The sequence below is a fragment of the Hypanus sabinus genome, chromosome 12 (assembly GCF_030144855.1).
Source record: "Hypanus sabinus isolate sHypSab1 chromosome 12, sHypSab1.hap1, whole genome shotgun sequence".
NCBI lineage: Eukaryota > Metazoa > Chordata > Chondrichthyes > Myliobatiformes > Dasyatidae > Hypanus > Hypanus sabinus.
Window position 1 is genome coordinate 30014771 of NC_082717.1, and position 16847 is coordinate 30031617.

The 16847-nt window shown below is 38.8% G+C and overlaps 1 protein-coding gene across 1 annotated transcript in view; it reads left to right on the plus strand.

Annotated features, from left to right (window-relative positions):
• Positions 1-237: 237 nt before the first annotated feature.
• LOC132403325 (neurogenic locus notch homolog protein 1-like) overlaps positions 238-16847 on the plus strand; it is a 38396-nt gene continuing 21786 nt past the window's right edge. The window contains exons 1-5 of the mRNA XM_059986776.1: positions 238-288; positions 680-858; positions 6657-6849; positions 11399-11518; positions 13565-13684. Of these exons, the coding sequence (XP_059842759.1) occupies positions 276-288; positions 680-858; positions 6657-6849; positions 11399-11518; positions 13565-13684 (625 nt within the window). The 5' untranslated portion in view covers positions 238-275. The remainder of the gene's footprint in view (positions 289-679; positions 859-6656; positions 6850-11398; positions 11519-13564; positions 13685-16847) is intronic.

A 16847-nucleotide genomic window follows, 5' to 3' on the forward strand; every position in this document is an offset into this window, starting at 1 on the left:
GGACTAGAGGAGAATGTGAGGTGACTTGATAGAGATGTTTAAAATGATAGAGTTATAAACAGAGTAGACAGCAGCACCTTTCTCCCAAGTGTAGCAATAGCTAATATGAAAGGCCATAATTTTAAGCTGATTGGAGGAAAGTATAGTGGGCTTGTCAGAGCTACGTTTTTTTTACGCAGAGCGGTGAGTTAGATAAATATTTCATTAATCTAAGCAAGTGGTGTGGTGACGCAAAGTCAAATTACATGGTACACTGAAAATGATCAACTCAGAAAATGCTGTTGCAAGGTATGTTGATAGTGTTATAAATGCCATATAATTTGGAATTAATTACAGAGATAGAACAAAAATTTCTGATACAATAAATTAGATACTATCAGCCAGAAATGAATTTCCAGACAGATAAGTTTACAGAAAAGAGAGGAGGAGTACTTACTTCATTTGATAAATATCATGGATCCCCATTTTGGAGCAAAGGGATATTAAAAAGAATTTTACCCTAAATGATAGTAGGAGAATAGAAGGCATATTTTCATTGGTAGTTCCCCTGGTGAAAATCTTTACCTCTTGGAACGCAAATAGAAAATTTATTTTAATCATGGCTTAAACTTTAATCCAACAGCAATTTATCTGCTAATGTTACTTTTCTGTGCACTTGATATTTCTTGTAAAAATATAGCTACAGGTCAACTGACCTGGACTCCACGTAATATCAAACCAGTCCAGTTAACCATTCAGGTGAATGACGGCTTCAGTGGATCATTCATGAATGTCTCTGTCCTAATGTGCAGTTGTATGAATAATGGCGACTGTGATTACAGCACCATCACGCAGACTTACCCGATGGGCAAATTCCAGGTTAGTGCTTCTGTAGACACCACCTGCATGGCAAGTTGGGCAATATTTCCTGGGAAAATTATATTTATCAATTGAAGGGGAAATTTCTATTGATTGGCATTTGCAGATGGCACTTTCACATTTTTATTTTATTTAACAATAAAACTCATTCTTAATGCAAGTGCCGCCATGGATTATACTATTTTGTATGTATGTCAAGATAACTAATTAATATAGTACTATACTAAATCAAAACACATTAGATCTATATATGTGACTAATATTAGAAATATTGCATTAGTGGAAACATAAAATATTGAATGCAACACACACAATACTGGAGGAACTCAGCAGGCCAGGCAGCATCTATGGAAAAGAGTACAGTTGATGGAAAGGTCACGGCTCAAAATATCAACTGTACTCTTTTCCATAGATGCTGCTTAGCCTGCTGAGCTCCTCCAGCATTTTGTGTGTGTTACTTGGATTTCCAGCATAGCACATTTTCTCTTGTTTGTAAAATACTGAAACATGAATTCATTACAAACAGCTGGTGGCATAAGTAAGTAACTATCTCATCTAGTAGATTCTGCATAATGTCTGGAAAGGAGTGAACGGAGCGAATGGAAATATTGCTCAACGTGTGCAAGAATGTCATGAATGCCTTGGTTACAAAATTAGAAACTCCTGTTTCTGATGTTTTTCTGCTTTCCTCTTCTCCATGGATAAAAATCATGGCAATGTCCTAGCCCTGAAATCCTCTCCCCTCTCTTTGGTCTCATTTTATCTTTAAGAATTAACTCTTGCTCACTTGACACTATATCCACAGAATTCCCGGATATCTAACATACAGCCACTTGACAAAGTCATCTTCAGACAATGCATGAGAATCTATATCTGATCTCAGAATGTCAGTCCTGTCTTTCCGGTATCTCCATCAGTGTTGTAAGAATGTTTGTACTTCATCTAGTCTTTGATTAAATTTATATCAGCTAACATGGAAAAAATCAGAAAAGAGATGTTTGAAGTATGTAATAGAGAGAAGGGGATAACATAATCAAGTTATATAAAGGCAAAGCAGAAGAGCTTTGTTGGAATGTATGTACCTTTGAATTCAGTGAGAAATGAGGGGAGAGATTCTATAAATTATAGGTTGAATTTTATTTCCAAAGTTGGATCAGAGTTTAGAACATTATAGATTTTAAACCATCTTAACCAGCTTCCAAACTGCACAATCCTGAACAATTGGGACATGAAAGGACATGAAGCCAAGCTGATCTCTCTGACAGGTAGGCAATTAATTATAGCTAACAACCTCTGATGTAACCCCTTTGTAGGTTTAACAATTGATGGCTGAATGCTATTGTCCTTTAAACTATCTGTGAAAGGTCTAAGCAAATCTTTGATGTCATGATTGTAATTTACATTCCCTGTGCTGTACAGGTCACATAATCCATGTCTGACTTGCTTCCTATCTTTACTTCCCTATTCTCAATAAAGGTCTGTCAAATTTTGTGTACAAGCTGGGGATCATTGACGGTTCCTTTATCATGGTAGAGAAAGGAAACGGAAAACGGGTTACTCCTCAATCTTGTCTGCAGATTTTTATTCTGTGAGTGTGACTTCCTCATCTGTTTACTGAGTCTCTCAGACAGCTAACTCCATGAAGAAGAATGAAAATATCAGGAAGCCGATACTTATGGCAGAGTCTGTCAGCCTAGATTTATGGTTCCGTTAGCTGAAACAATGCCGTGAGAGGATGTCTTTGTCCTGAAGCTTCCACGGCATTTCACCCGCAATGGCAGCCTCTCAGACAGCCTGCTCCATTCTTTTCCTTTAATAGACTGTGGCCAAAGTACTGAAGCTGGCCCATCTGATGTCAGAGATCTCTGTGCATCACCAAGGTATCTCTGCTAACTAAAAGTTAGTGAAAATACAACTTGAATTTCAGCATCCAGACCAAAGCTAGAGGAGACATAGCAGTATAAGGCCAAGGCATTGAAATCCACCTTCAAAAGCACTTAAGTTTTTAAATTTACTTATGTCAAGAGACTTTGTTTTACATTTTTTTAATATATGTCATTCTCAAGAAACAAGAAAAGTTCAAATGTATTTTATTCTGGACTCCTGCATACAAATATCACAATGGATTAATAGTTGTTGGCAATGGTGAGTTGTTACTTGCTATTGCCATGCATTTCATTTCAACATCCACAATTCCAGCAGGTTACTGTTGGACAGAGAGAGATGATTTGTAATTAAAAGTTATTGGCTCACTGAAGTAAAACATAATATTATGAAATTATTTAACTGATTCAATAGCTACGATGTTATTTGGGCACAATAGCTATAGAATCAGTTAAATGATCGACTATGATCTTGATGACAAGTTGATTCCTGTGTTGGATTTATGCCTGGTTAGCTTGCCCTTATAATAATTATAATGGAAACTTTTCAGTGAAACACTTCTAAGAGATGTTAAGAACTATGAAGAAGTTCATGTAGTAAATGTAGGTTGTGCTTCAGTTGGGAGCCGTTTTTGAAAGCTTTCTTTTAAGATTCCACAAACTAACTGATCTTCCAGTGCATCATTAAGAACATTACCAAACTGACAATGCTCAGACAATCTCTTCAACTGAGCCACATACTCCCCTTCCTTTTGACTCTGCGTATGAAACCTAAAGCATTCTGCAATCAACAGTGGCTTCAGTTCTACAATGTTCCTGCATTACTTTGACAATATCAGCACTTGATATGACAACTGCTCTACATGTGATTGAAAGAAACTGAACAGAGTTGTGAACACAGCTCAGCGCGTCGCAGGAACCAGCCTCCCCTCCAGAAGCTGTGGTGTGTGCCTCATGATTAACTCCTCGTGGTGTACTAATGTGTCGGTGACATCCCAATATTGCTCTCCAGACCTGGAATACCTCGCAATTAAATACCGTGGGAGATTTTAGCGCTCATTTTGATAGTTGTGTAACTCCACCTCAGACCAATGTCAAACAGGCTCTAGACAACAGATCAATGTAATCAACAGGCATGAAAGAGCACATCCTGTTGCCTTCCTCGTCATTTTAAGGGATTTTAACCAGTTCAGCTTGGAAAAGGTCACTAAATAATTATTATCAATATATCGCTTGTAGTACTGGAGGAAACAACGCACTATTTCACTAAGATCAAGAGTGCCTACTGTGCTGTCCCATGTCTACACTTTGGAGTCTGAACACTTGACTGTACTCCTACTCCCTGAGTACAGGCAGAGACTGAAGACTGCAGCACCAGTGGTGAGGACCAAGAAAGTATGGACAAGGGAGGCACCGGAGTGCTTACAGGACTGCTTTGAATCAGTGGACTGGTCTGTATTCAGAGAGTCATCTTTGAGCCTGGATGAGTATGCCATAGTTGTCAACAACTTCATTAAAACCCATGTGGATGAGCGTGTGCCTATGAAAACTTGTTGTACATTTCCAAACCAAAGCCGTGGATGAACCAGGAGGTTCATCGTCTGCTGAGGGCTAGACCTGTGGCATTTAGGTCTGGCGACCCAGGTCCATACACGAAAACCAGGTATGGCTTCCACAGGACTAGTTCGAGAGCCAAGAAACAATTCTGAGAGAGGTTAGAAGCAACATCGGATGCACATAAACCCTGGCAGAGTTTGCAGGCCATTAGCTCCTAAAAAGCAAAACTCAACATCATGAATGGCAGCGATGCTCACTACCAGATGAGTTCAAAGCCTTTTATGCTGACTTCAAAAGGGAGAATGAAACCACAGCTATGATACAGGCAGCATCTAGTGCCCAGTGATCTCTGTCTTGGCGGCTGATGCCAGGCTGTCTTTCAGGAGGGTGAATCCTTGTAAGGCAGCAGGGCCTGATGGAATAACTGGTAAGACTCTGAAAACTTGTGCCAAACAACTGGCAGGTGTATTCAAAGACATTTTCACTCTCTCACTACTACTGTTGGAAGTTCCCACCTGCTTCGAAAGGGCATAATTGTACCAGTGCCCAGGAAGAGCAGCAAGATCTGCCCTAGTGACTATCACCCAGTAGCACTTACATCTATGGTGATGAAGTGCTTTGAGAGGTTGGTCATGGCTAGAATCAACTCCTGTCTCAGCAAGGACCTGGATCCTCTGCACTTTGCCTATTGCCACCATAGGTCGACAGCAGACCTGATCTCAATGATTCTCCACGCAGCCTTGGATCATCTGGGCAATGCAAGTACCTATGTCAGGATGCTGTTTATTGACTATAGCTCAGCATTTAACACCATCTTTCCTACAGTCCTGATCGTAAAGCTTCTGTACATCCCTCAGCAACTGGATCCTTGACTTCCAAACCAGAAGACCACAATCACTGCAGATTGGAAATAACATCTCCACCTCTCTGACAATCAACACTGGTACACCACAGGGATGTGTGCTTAGCCCACTGCTCTACTCTCTATACGCTTGAACGTGTAGCTAGGCACAGCTCAAATGCCGTCTATAAATTTGCTGATGACACAACCATTTTAGGCAGAATTTCAGAGGATGATGAAAGGGTGTACAGGAGCAAGATATACTACTTAGGTGAGTGGTGTTGCAGAAACAACCTTGCACTCAACGTCAGCAAGACCAAAGAGCTGATAGTGGACTTTAGGAAGGATAAGACAAGGGAACACACACCAATCTTCAAAGAGGGTTCAGAAGTGGAGAGAGTGAGTGGTTTTGAGTTCCTGGGTGTCATTCTATCTGAGGATCTAACCTGGATGCATGATATCGATGCAGCTATAAAGAAGGCAAGAAGACTATATTTCATTAGGAGTTTGAGGAGATTTGGTTTTTCACCTAAAACACTTTAAAACTTCTACAGATGTACTGTCAGGGTGCATCACTATCTGGTGTGTGGGGTCGGGGGACTGGGGTTGTTACTACTCAAGATCACAGGGAGTTGCAGAAACTTGTTAAGTTAGTCAATTCCATCACGGGTAGTATCCAAGACACCTTCAAGGAGCGGTGCCTTAGGAAGATGGTGTCCATCCTTCAGGACCCCCACCACTCAGGACAAGCCCGCTTCTCGTTGTTACCATTGGGAAAGAGGTACAGAAGCCTGAAGGCACACATTCAATGATTCAGGAACAGCTTCTTCCCTTCTGTCATCAGATTTCTAAATGGACATTGAACCATGAATACTACCTCACTACTTCTTATTTCTGTTTTTTTTTCGCACTGCTTGTTTTAACAACTATTTAATAGACATATACTCTATATACTTACTGTAATTCAGTTTTCTTTCTCTACATTTATTGATTATGTATGCATGTATTGCTGCCATAAAGTTAACAAATTTCATGACATATGCTGGCGATATTAAACCTGATTCTGGTCTGAATCTGATTTTCTATCGACCCCGTCTGTATTTCGTGTTGTCTCAGGAAATCAGGCAGTATAATCGAAGACCCCACTCCAGAATTCCCTCTTCTCCCCTCTCCCACCAGGCAGAATATTCAAAAGCCTGAGAGCATGTACAACCAGCTTCTATCCACTGTTATCGCACTTTTGAATGGACCTCTTATAATATAAGATGAACTCTTGGTCTTACAATCTACCCCGTTATGATCTTGCACTTTATTGTTTATGTGCACTGCACTTTTTTTGGTATCTTTTATACTTTATTCTGCATTGTCTTTGTTTTACCATATTCTAGCTAAATACATTGTGTAGTGATGTGATTTGTATAAATAATATGCAAGACAAACTTTTCACTTTATCTTGGTGCTTATGACGATAATAAACCAATAGGAATACCACTAACAATTTTCTGCTCTCATTGCAGGTTGTTGGTTGTTTATGCCCAGAGATGTTTTCAGGAGTATTCTGCTCAGACTTTCAAGATTATTGTAAAGGTCAGCCTTGTTTCCCGGGCTTGAAATGCACAAACCAAACAAGTCTACAACTTTTTCAATGTGATAGATGCCCTTCGGCAACAATTTCAAATGGGAAAGAGGGATACAAATGCTTCCTCAATGGTGAGAGTTGATTAAAATGTTTCTTCTGCACTGAGTTAAAATGTGTTAGTATAATGAATTAAATAGTTTTAAAGTAGAAAGAAAACCTTCGCTGGAGCTAACCTTAAATGGAGATTTTAAAATTAAACCTATCGAAATAACTCAACTTTGATTGTTACGGCTGAATTTACAACACAGTATCAGTGTATTCAGCTCTGCTTTCAAAACTGAATTAGTGGAACAGAGGACAAATTACCATTGTTATTACATAGCAAGTTTGCTACCAAGAATTAATTTCCAGGCAAATGCATTTTTGGTCTTTTTGTAAATATTTCTCTCTAACCTCCCTGCTATATTACATTTCTCTATGATTTTTTTTTCCTGAATCTAAGAGTTTACTTTATTGATCTTAATTTAGTTCCTACATTTTTTTCACAAGATTTTCCATTGAAATTCCAAAATGTTCATATGCAAGCTACCATATTATTTTGAGATTTTTAATTCAATATTATGAAAGAGTAAGGATTCATAAACTACTTAAAGCAACTAGGATACAGGCCATCCCTGGGTAATGAACAAGTTCCATCCTTACAGACATCCTTAGTTGACTTTGTTCATAAGTTGCAAAATGCAGAAAAGTGACTTAATATGGTAGCCACACTTCCACAGTCTTGTAATGAAAAGCACAGACTGATTTGAAAAAACAGTTATGAAAAGTGGAGAGAAGAAACTACAGTCACTTTATTAGGTACACCTGTACACCTGCTTGTTAATGCAAATATCTAATCAGCCAATCATATGATTGACCTCATGATCAAAAGTTTCAGTTGTTGTCCAGACCAAACAGCAGAATGGGAAAGAAATGTGATCTGAGTGACTTTGACCATGGAGTGATTGTTGGTGTCAGCCTAGGTGGTCTGAGTATCTCAGAAACTACTGATTCCTTGGGATTTTCACTCACAGTCACCTCTGGAGTTTATAGAGAATGGTGCGAAAAACAAAAAAAGAAGTCCTGTGTGTGGCAGTTCTGTGGACTAAAGCACCTTGTTAATGACAGAGGTCTGACAGGTTGGCCAGACTGGTTCAAGATGCGACAGTAACTCAAATAACTGCACATTACAACAGTAGTGTGCAAAAGATGTGCGCAGCACATTTAACATTGAAGTAGATGGGCCATTGCAGCAGAAGACATGAACATACATTCAGTGGCCACTTTATAGGTACAAGATGTATGCACCTAGATCAAACTTCAGAATTTAATAATATCATAGGAGTTCACTCATATGTATAGGTGTCCATCAGTTGGGCATTGGTAACCCAAGGAGAGCCTTGTTGATAAACTGATGAGTACCATGGAAAGCCAGAGAGTCATCGAACACTACAGCATAGAAACAGGCCTTTTGGCCTATCTAGACTGTGCAAAAGTATTAATCTGCCTAATCTCATCGAGCTGCACATGGATCATAACCCTCCATACTTCTCTCATCCATGTACCTATCCAAATTCCTCTTAAATGATGAAATCGAACCCATATCCACCACTTCTGCTGACAGCTTGTTCCACACACACACCACACTCTGCGTTAACAAATTTCCCCTCATGTTCGGCTTAAACATTTCATCTTTCACCCTTAACCCGTGACCTCTAGTTGTAGTCTTACCCAATCTCAGTGGGAAAAAGCTTGCTTGAATTTACCCCATCTATACCCCTCATGATTTTGTATACCTCTATCAAATCTATCAAATCTATCAAATCTCCCCTCAAACGTTCAAGCAAGTAAAGTCTTAGCCTTTGCCTGTAACTCAGGCCCTCAACTCCTGGCAACATCCTTATAAATTTTCTCTGCACTTTTTCATCTTATTGACATCTTTCCTGACCAAAACTGCACACAATACTCCAAATTAGGTCTCACCGATGTCTCATACAATTTCAACATAACATCCCAACTCCTGTACTCAATAGGAGGCCAATGTCCCAAAAGCTTTCTTTATGACCCTATCTACTACCTAGCTGTGACAACCCTTTGAAGGAAATCCCTGATCTCTCTGTCCTACCACACTCATTGTTTGTCCTCCCCAAAAAATTTACCAACTGCTGACATCAGGCTTACCAGCCTAAAGTTTCCTTGTCTATTCTTTGAGCAATTCTTAAACAACAGAGCAACATCAGCCATCCTTCAAACCTCCGTTTTTTCCATAATTAACCTGAAACTAATGGCTTTGTTATCACTCTGCAAAGTGTTCCACCACACAAACTTCTGTCACCTGCCCTGCCTCATTCCCTAATAGGAGATCTGGTATCAAGCTCTCTTGTTGGGACTGCTAAGTACTGATGAAGGAAACTTTCCTGAACACTTCTGACAAAGTTTATCCCATCCAGCCTTTTTACAGTATGGGAGTCCCAGTCAATATGTGAAAAGTTAAAATCACCTCCTATCACAACCTGATGTTCCTTGAAGCAATCTGTGATCTGTCTACAAATTTGGTCCTATAAATCCTGTGGTTTGGGTGGTTTCATATAATCCCATTAACATTTGCATCCCTTTCTTACCCCTCATTTCCACCCATGTAGCCTCAGTAGTTGAGTTCTCCTGTCTGTCCTGTCTGAGTACTACGGTGACATTTTCCTTGACTAGTAATGCCATCCCTCCTCCTTTAATCCACCTATCATGTCTAAGACAATGGATGCCTGGAATTTTGAGCTGTCTGTCCTGCTCTCCTGCAACGAAGTCCCATTAATGGCTACAATGTCATTATTCCACATGCTGCTCCATGCCCTGAGCTCATCCACTTTTCCTACAAAACTCCATGCCTTGAAATATACACAACTCAGAACATTAGTCCCACCATGCTCAACCTTTCAATTCCTGACTCTGTATGTAGGCTTAACAACATTTTTCACCACAACCACTCCACCATCTCCAGTGCTCTGGTTCCTATCCCCCCTTCTTCCCCACCCCCATGCAAGATGGTGGTGAAATCAAATTGTATGATCAATATCAGTAATGATGGCTAAGATATTACCAAACTTTTATTAAAACCCTTGATGTCTTCAAGAAGGAAGATTGCTCTTCTAATCTGATCTTTCCTATTTTGGTTGATTTTAAACCAAATCCAAAATGATTCAGCAAGATCCTGCAGGCCTTTAGAAGGCAATAACAGATAGATTTTCAAAGCTTAAACGTGACTGAAAAACTAAAAATAAAATTAAGTATGAGATTGAAAAGCAAGGCCAGAGGATAATCATCTCTAGATTGATACCTACCGCCAAATCAATGAAGTGAAACAATATGGTTGCATGGGGCGAATGATCTGTATTCTTGGTGAATCCTAGAGCAAGGGGAAGATTATACTGAAGTGATACCTCATGCATTAGGGGAAGATAAATATACTAAATGAGAGTGGATGGATCTAAACTAATACGGCAAAGGAGCGATATGGGAAAAAACATAGAAACATTGAAAACCTACAGCCCAGTACAGGTCCTTCGACCCACAATGCTGTGCCCAACATGTATTTACTTTAGAAATTACCTAGGGTTACCGATGGCCCTCTATTTTTCTAATTCTACTGAACAAAAGGAAAGACTAATAAAGTCAGTAGAACTGAAATAGAAACCAAACAGTGAAAATTTGTAAATAGAGAGAAAAGAAGAGAGTGGTCTTGATGTAAAAGATAGCAACTATTACAGATGTTCATCACACTGAAATATTAATTCTTTTTGCTATCTTGAAGTTTGCTCTTTGACCTGCTGAGTATCCCCAGCATTTGCTCTCATTTCAGATTTGTGGGAAAGAGATCATGCCTAAATCATGTCTCTGTAAGTAGTAAGAATAAGAAGAGGCCACCATCTCCTTGAGCCCATTCCACAATTCAGTGTGAATACAATTGATCCAGTTTCTTTTGTCCACTTTCTCACCCTCTCACTTTGATTTCCTTATTGACGAAAAATCCATCATCTCAGCTTCAAATACATTCACGGATTTGGCCTCCACAGCTTTCGGGATAAGGAATTCCAAAGACTCACAATTCCTTGAGACAAAAATCTTTCTAGTCAGTTTTAAATGGCCTCCCCCTGCTCCCCATTTTCTTAGAGGAGATTCTCCCATAATCATTTTTCCTGCATCTATTCTGTCCAGTTCCCTAACATTCTTATATTTTGCAAAAAGGTCACATCTTATTTTTCGAATCTCTAATGTGTACTGATCCATACTGTTCAGAATTTCCTTATAAGACAACCTCTCCAAACCGGGAAGCAACATAGTGAACCTCCTCTGAATGACCTCCAATGATAATATATCTTCTTAAATTTCTGATGACTTCAGGATGTGAATTTTGATAAAACTGATTTTGTCAATGGGATAGAAGGCATGGACCTGTAAAAGTGATTCCTATGTCTTGTGCATGATGCACCAAAAAGTATAATTGAAAGGATATAGATTACAACATTTGTTTTATGTTGCATAACAGCAGGTAGCATTGGAAGATGGTTATTTTAATTCCTTGAATAATGTCATTTAATTTTATGTTCTTGGATTAATCCCTTCTTACAACCTGTTAATTTCTTTCAGATAAATGTCTTCCACCATTTCCTTTCCCCTGCCATGAATTAGCCAACTGCTTCAGCACTGCTGACAGCTATGTTTGTCAGTGCAAGCCAGGGTTTACAGGTGATGGAAGTAATTGCACAGGTAAATGCTAAAAGCTCAAAGTAATTATTGGACACGTTCTGCAAACTGTCACAGAGATTGTGACATTTCAACGACATGGACAACATTCCATTCTTCTCTAACCTCCAGAATAAATTTAAAGGAACCGGGCCCACATTGCAGTTCCCTCAGGGAAGACATTTAAGTAAATCATGAACCCAGGCAAACAAAATAACAAGGTGTATTTCTAGCTCAGGTATCCTTCTTTGCCAACTTAATAAATATCCATGGCTCAACCTGGGATCTTAGTTTGTAAGCTGAAGTGTCAGCCAAGAGGCTTAGACTCATATTTCAGTAAAGAGCAAACTACTGAATGAACTGAGCATGAAAACAGTCTCTTTGACCCAGCTGGTCCATGCTGACTGAAGCTAGTCCTGTTTGTTACTATTTGGTCAATAAGCACCTAAACATTTCCAATCTATGTACGTGTCCAACTATCCATTAAATATTATTATTGTAGCAGCAGGTGTCAAAGCAGAGTCATTGAAGTTGGGGGATGGGGGGGGAAGTTGTTGTTGACATTTTGGGTCAAAGTGCAGGATGTCAACCAAACCGTTGACATTCCTTTCCTCCATAGACGCTGCTTGACCTACTGAGGTTTATTCCTTGCACTAGGTTCCAGCATTTGCAATCTCTCATGTCTCCACTGACACTTCAGTTGTGGAGGTGCCATTGTTTAGAAGAAACATTAAACTGAGACTCCATCAGATCTTCAGGTGGACATAAGTGATCCCAGGAATCAATGCAGTGATATTCCAATTGTCCAGGCTGATACTTATTATTGCATAACACATAACTAAAAGACAAATTGATCATTAATTGGTCATTATCATACTAATAATTGTGGAAATTATGATTAAATTAGTTCTATTATAATTCTGTTACTATATATCTACTCATTGGCTATAAAGAGTTTTAGGATGCCCTGACGTTGTGAAAAGTAGTTTGCAGTAAGAAGCTTTTCTTATCACTGAAAATCAGAAGTCTTTGCAGAGTCCAAATAACAGTTAATCTTCCGTACAATCCATCACATTATACATCCAGGGCACTACTTCCCACTGATTTCTTGAATAAATGCTGTAAAGAGGATTTATTTGCTATTAAGTGTGATTGGCCAGCACATTGCCTGGTGTGAAATGGTGTTGTATAGAACAAATTAATTCAGGAAAGAAGGTGATACATTTAACACATTCTACTCCAGCACACTGATAGATTTTAACGGAGCTACTGCGAGCAAAGGTTGTGCTGATGAAACAAATAACTGTCTTGAATCATAGGTTCAATGCAGCACAGCTCAGGGTACATGACCCATCAATTCATTGTTAAAAAGTCTGTTCAGTCCTATTGCCTTACTCTTTCCTCATGGTTACATCCACAGTAACTATTCCTGCTGGAAAATAGCATCGTCAACCTCAATGCAGTAGTGTTGCTCAGTCTCTTTCTTCCCATGATCTTTGCCATGGCATTTGGAGTAGAGCTTATCAAAACAGAGAACAGATTGCAGTGATATAAATTAACACAACATTTTAACCACAGTTAGCATCCTCATTTGTGCTTCAGAACATTACCAACATTTTAAAAACACCTGTGTTAACAATGGCATTATCATTTATACCATACCTCCAAATATTATCAATACATTCCTATGGACGGTGCCACACAAGCTGCAAGTAATTTCATATTCATATATGCTTTACCAAAGCAGCTTTTTCTGAATGTGACAGATATTTTGATACTGCTTGTTGGGCCACCCTCCCTATTATCAATGCTGAGGAAGTAAAAGTTCTAGAAATAGTCAGGGCATCTAGGCTTTTAAGTATTACAGGTTCTTCCAGTCATATCGTTAAATGTTGTATTTGGATTAATTAAGGTTGAGATTGTGAAGAAATGAGAATGTCAGAAATAGGTGCTGAGTAGGCAGAACTTAAGAGTTAAGTGAAATATTTTTCTGTTGTTGGCTTTATGTTTGCTCAATATTTAAACTTTCTGTTGTAGTTATATCATCTTAGAATTATCTCCTGTTTACAGATATTGATGAATGTAAGAACATGACCTTTTGTTCCAGTGCTAAGCATGAATGCATAAACACCTTTGGCTCTGTTCGATGTGCCTGCCGGTATCGCAGTGAAGATGGTTCTGCAACTTGTGGTTTGTATGAAAAAAATACCAAATTGTACATACCTTAAAATCTTAAAATACGTTTATGAGGACATAGGTACCAAACAATCCATTTAAAATTCAGTTACATTTTTATCTTGTTAAATTATGAACATAGATGTATCTGTTCCCAGAAACAAATAAGCTATTTTTATTACTCTATAAATATGATTATGTCTTGAGAATTTCATCTGATATCTTTAAAAGGTCTTTAATGAAAATGTTGCATAACTTCCACTTTAATTGTAGTTGCTTCACTTTCACCATTATGCACATCTGGTTTGTTTCCACAAAACCATTTCTCTTCATTGAAGCCTCTTCTCATTTTGACAACAATCACAATTTCCTTTACTTTTCATAGAAGAGCGGAATTCTTATGTTGGATAATCTTTAACAATGAAATATTTACTAAAATACATTTTGATTATTTCAACAAAATCAGATGTTAACCTTTTCTCATTCCCCACTCCTATTTCATTTTGTTCATTGTTCAAGTCCCTCTGGTCACATTATCAGTTTGGGTGACCTCTGAGGCACTGCTCCATTACATGAATCCTTACAGATATGGCAGTTCTTTGTTGTTTGCACTACCTGCAGTGCCAATGGATGAGGCTTATTTCACTAATATACATTGTAAACAGCAATAACTCAGCTCTGATCAGCCAAGTTACTCTACAGATCTAACTTCAACTTCAATACCATCATGCGCCAACTTGCAGCTTCCGTCAAATTTCAATCCACTTCAGAAGCAGCCCGTTGCACTCTAGCTGATAAGCTATTGAACAATCTATTAAGTTCCTAAGTCAAGTTAAAATTTCACATAGAGGAACCAGAAAGGAAAGAAAGAAAAACTACCCGGTTGGCAAAAGGGTTGTCTTTTTTTTCCAATGTCCCAGGAAGATTTTTGTGATGAATTAGTCAACTTATAGATGTTTGTACGCTGGAATACTCAGTTCTCCCCATGTCAAGATTACACAAGAAGCAAAGGCACCTGGATCAATTTGTTATTATAAATCGTAGGTTGTTCTCACTTTCATTTTCCGCCCTTAATACATGTGAAATTAAGCAAATGTCTGAAAATGATTCTGAGAGCAACTTGCATGCACGCATGTAGGATAAAACACAATAAATTGTTCTGTGGCTTATTAAGCAAACTCTTGTTATTTTTCTGTTACACTATGTCATTCCAGCTGGTACAGAGTCAACCAAAGATACAGGACAATTGTTTAATGACAAAATGGACAGTATCAAATCACCTTTTTAAAGATGTGTGCTATGAGTTCACTTGCCAACTATCGCTCCTATGAGAATTAAATTACAGGAACCAACAATAAAAATCATACTCAAACCTAATTTAATGTAATCTTATAAGGACAAGAGTTTGTTAGGTTTAGGATGGAGGATGGGGTGATGTGTTGCTAATTGCATGATGGCCTAGAAACTGCAGTTCATAAAGTGTGGTTTGTTGATTGGGACTCGGGCAGCATGAGTACTTATTTTGCTAACGCTAATCTAACTGTTGGCTGAAAATATCAGCAGGGAGTACAAAGTTGTAACTTGCCAATATCAGTGAAAGCCTGATTAGAATACTTTAAGTATGGCTGGAAAAGGCTTGGGCAGTGTTGGGGGAAGGGAAGATGACATTGGGTAAAGTGAGGGATAGAACAACATAAAACAAATTTCAAGAACTCTGCTAGCTGTCTTCATATAAAAAGATATGAACACAGAAGGAAAATTTTATATTCACTGTAGGACTTAGGAACACATTTTTAAAAAGCAGCTGTAGAGGTCAATGCCAGATACCAGATGCTACAAGAGTTAAATGACTCCACTTAATGGATAAGGTTACTGGATTAATCGCTCCACTAAATGGATAAGATTACTGAATGAATCTTCAAATATAATATTTTGCTAATGGCACCACTAGCCTCGGGCACTATGATCAAGTCGTTCCCCACAACCTGTCTCCACCCCCCGTTCGCCCATCAACAATTTCCATCAGTCATGACTCATATCCATCTTGCTACAGGAGGACCTGCCTTTTGTAAGAGACTCACTCATGCAAAATATCATATTTGCAATGATATTATTTTGTTCATTGATGAGATGATGTGCAGGAGTGGAGCTGAAACTATGGAGAAAATTGGCATTCTCAGATAGAATCCTATCACATCTGACATCTCTTTTATACCACAGGCCCCTGTGACCTAGAAGCTACAAAGTTCCTTCCCAACCCAACCACCTCACAGAACCAAAGTTTACAGCTCTGCCGTTTTCTTTTCAGACATTTAATGTGTGCGATTATGCAATGCGGATAAAGAACAGCAAGGGGGAAATGATAATGAAGGCATATTATCACTTGATTGAACACTTAAGCAATCAGTTCAGATATCACACCTCATTGTAAGAACAGATTAGAGGGGTTGGGGTGGAGGGTGGATTGAATATGGTGAAACATGGCATTGATGGCCTGCAGATAGGAGGGGGTGCAAAGGTGAAATAATTCTGTTTGCTAGAGGGTAAAATTAGAATCAGAATCAGATCAGATTTAATCTCACCAGCATATGTCATGAAATTTGTTAACTTTGCAGCAGCAGTACAATGCAGTGCATGATATTGAGAAAAAACTGCAAATTATATTAAGTATATATATGCTAAATAGTTAAATTAAATAAGTAGTGCAAAAGTAGAAACTAAATTAATGAGGTCGTGTTCATGGGTTCAATGTCCATTCAGAAATCGGATGGTAGAGGGGAAGTTGTTCCTGAATCGTTGAGTGTCTGCCTTCAGGCTCCAGTACCTTCTTCCCGATGGTAGCAATGAGAACAGGGTTTGTCCTGGGTGATGGGGATCCTCATTAATGGACACCACCTTTCTGAGGCATCGCTCCTTGAAGACATCCTGGATACTGCAGAGACTAATGCTCATGATGGATCTGACTGAGTTTCCAACACGCTCCAGCTTACTATGATCCTGTGCAGTAGACCAGCTCCCCACCAACCCCCTTAGCAGATGGAGATGCAACCAGTTAGTTTATATCACAGATGATTCAAGTGAGGAAGTTGAAGGAAGGAAGCTGAAGGTTATGTATGATGTATTGACCTATCAGCCAGAAAACCTGCCTTCATTGACAAGAACTTTTGCTGAATCCTGC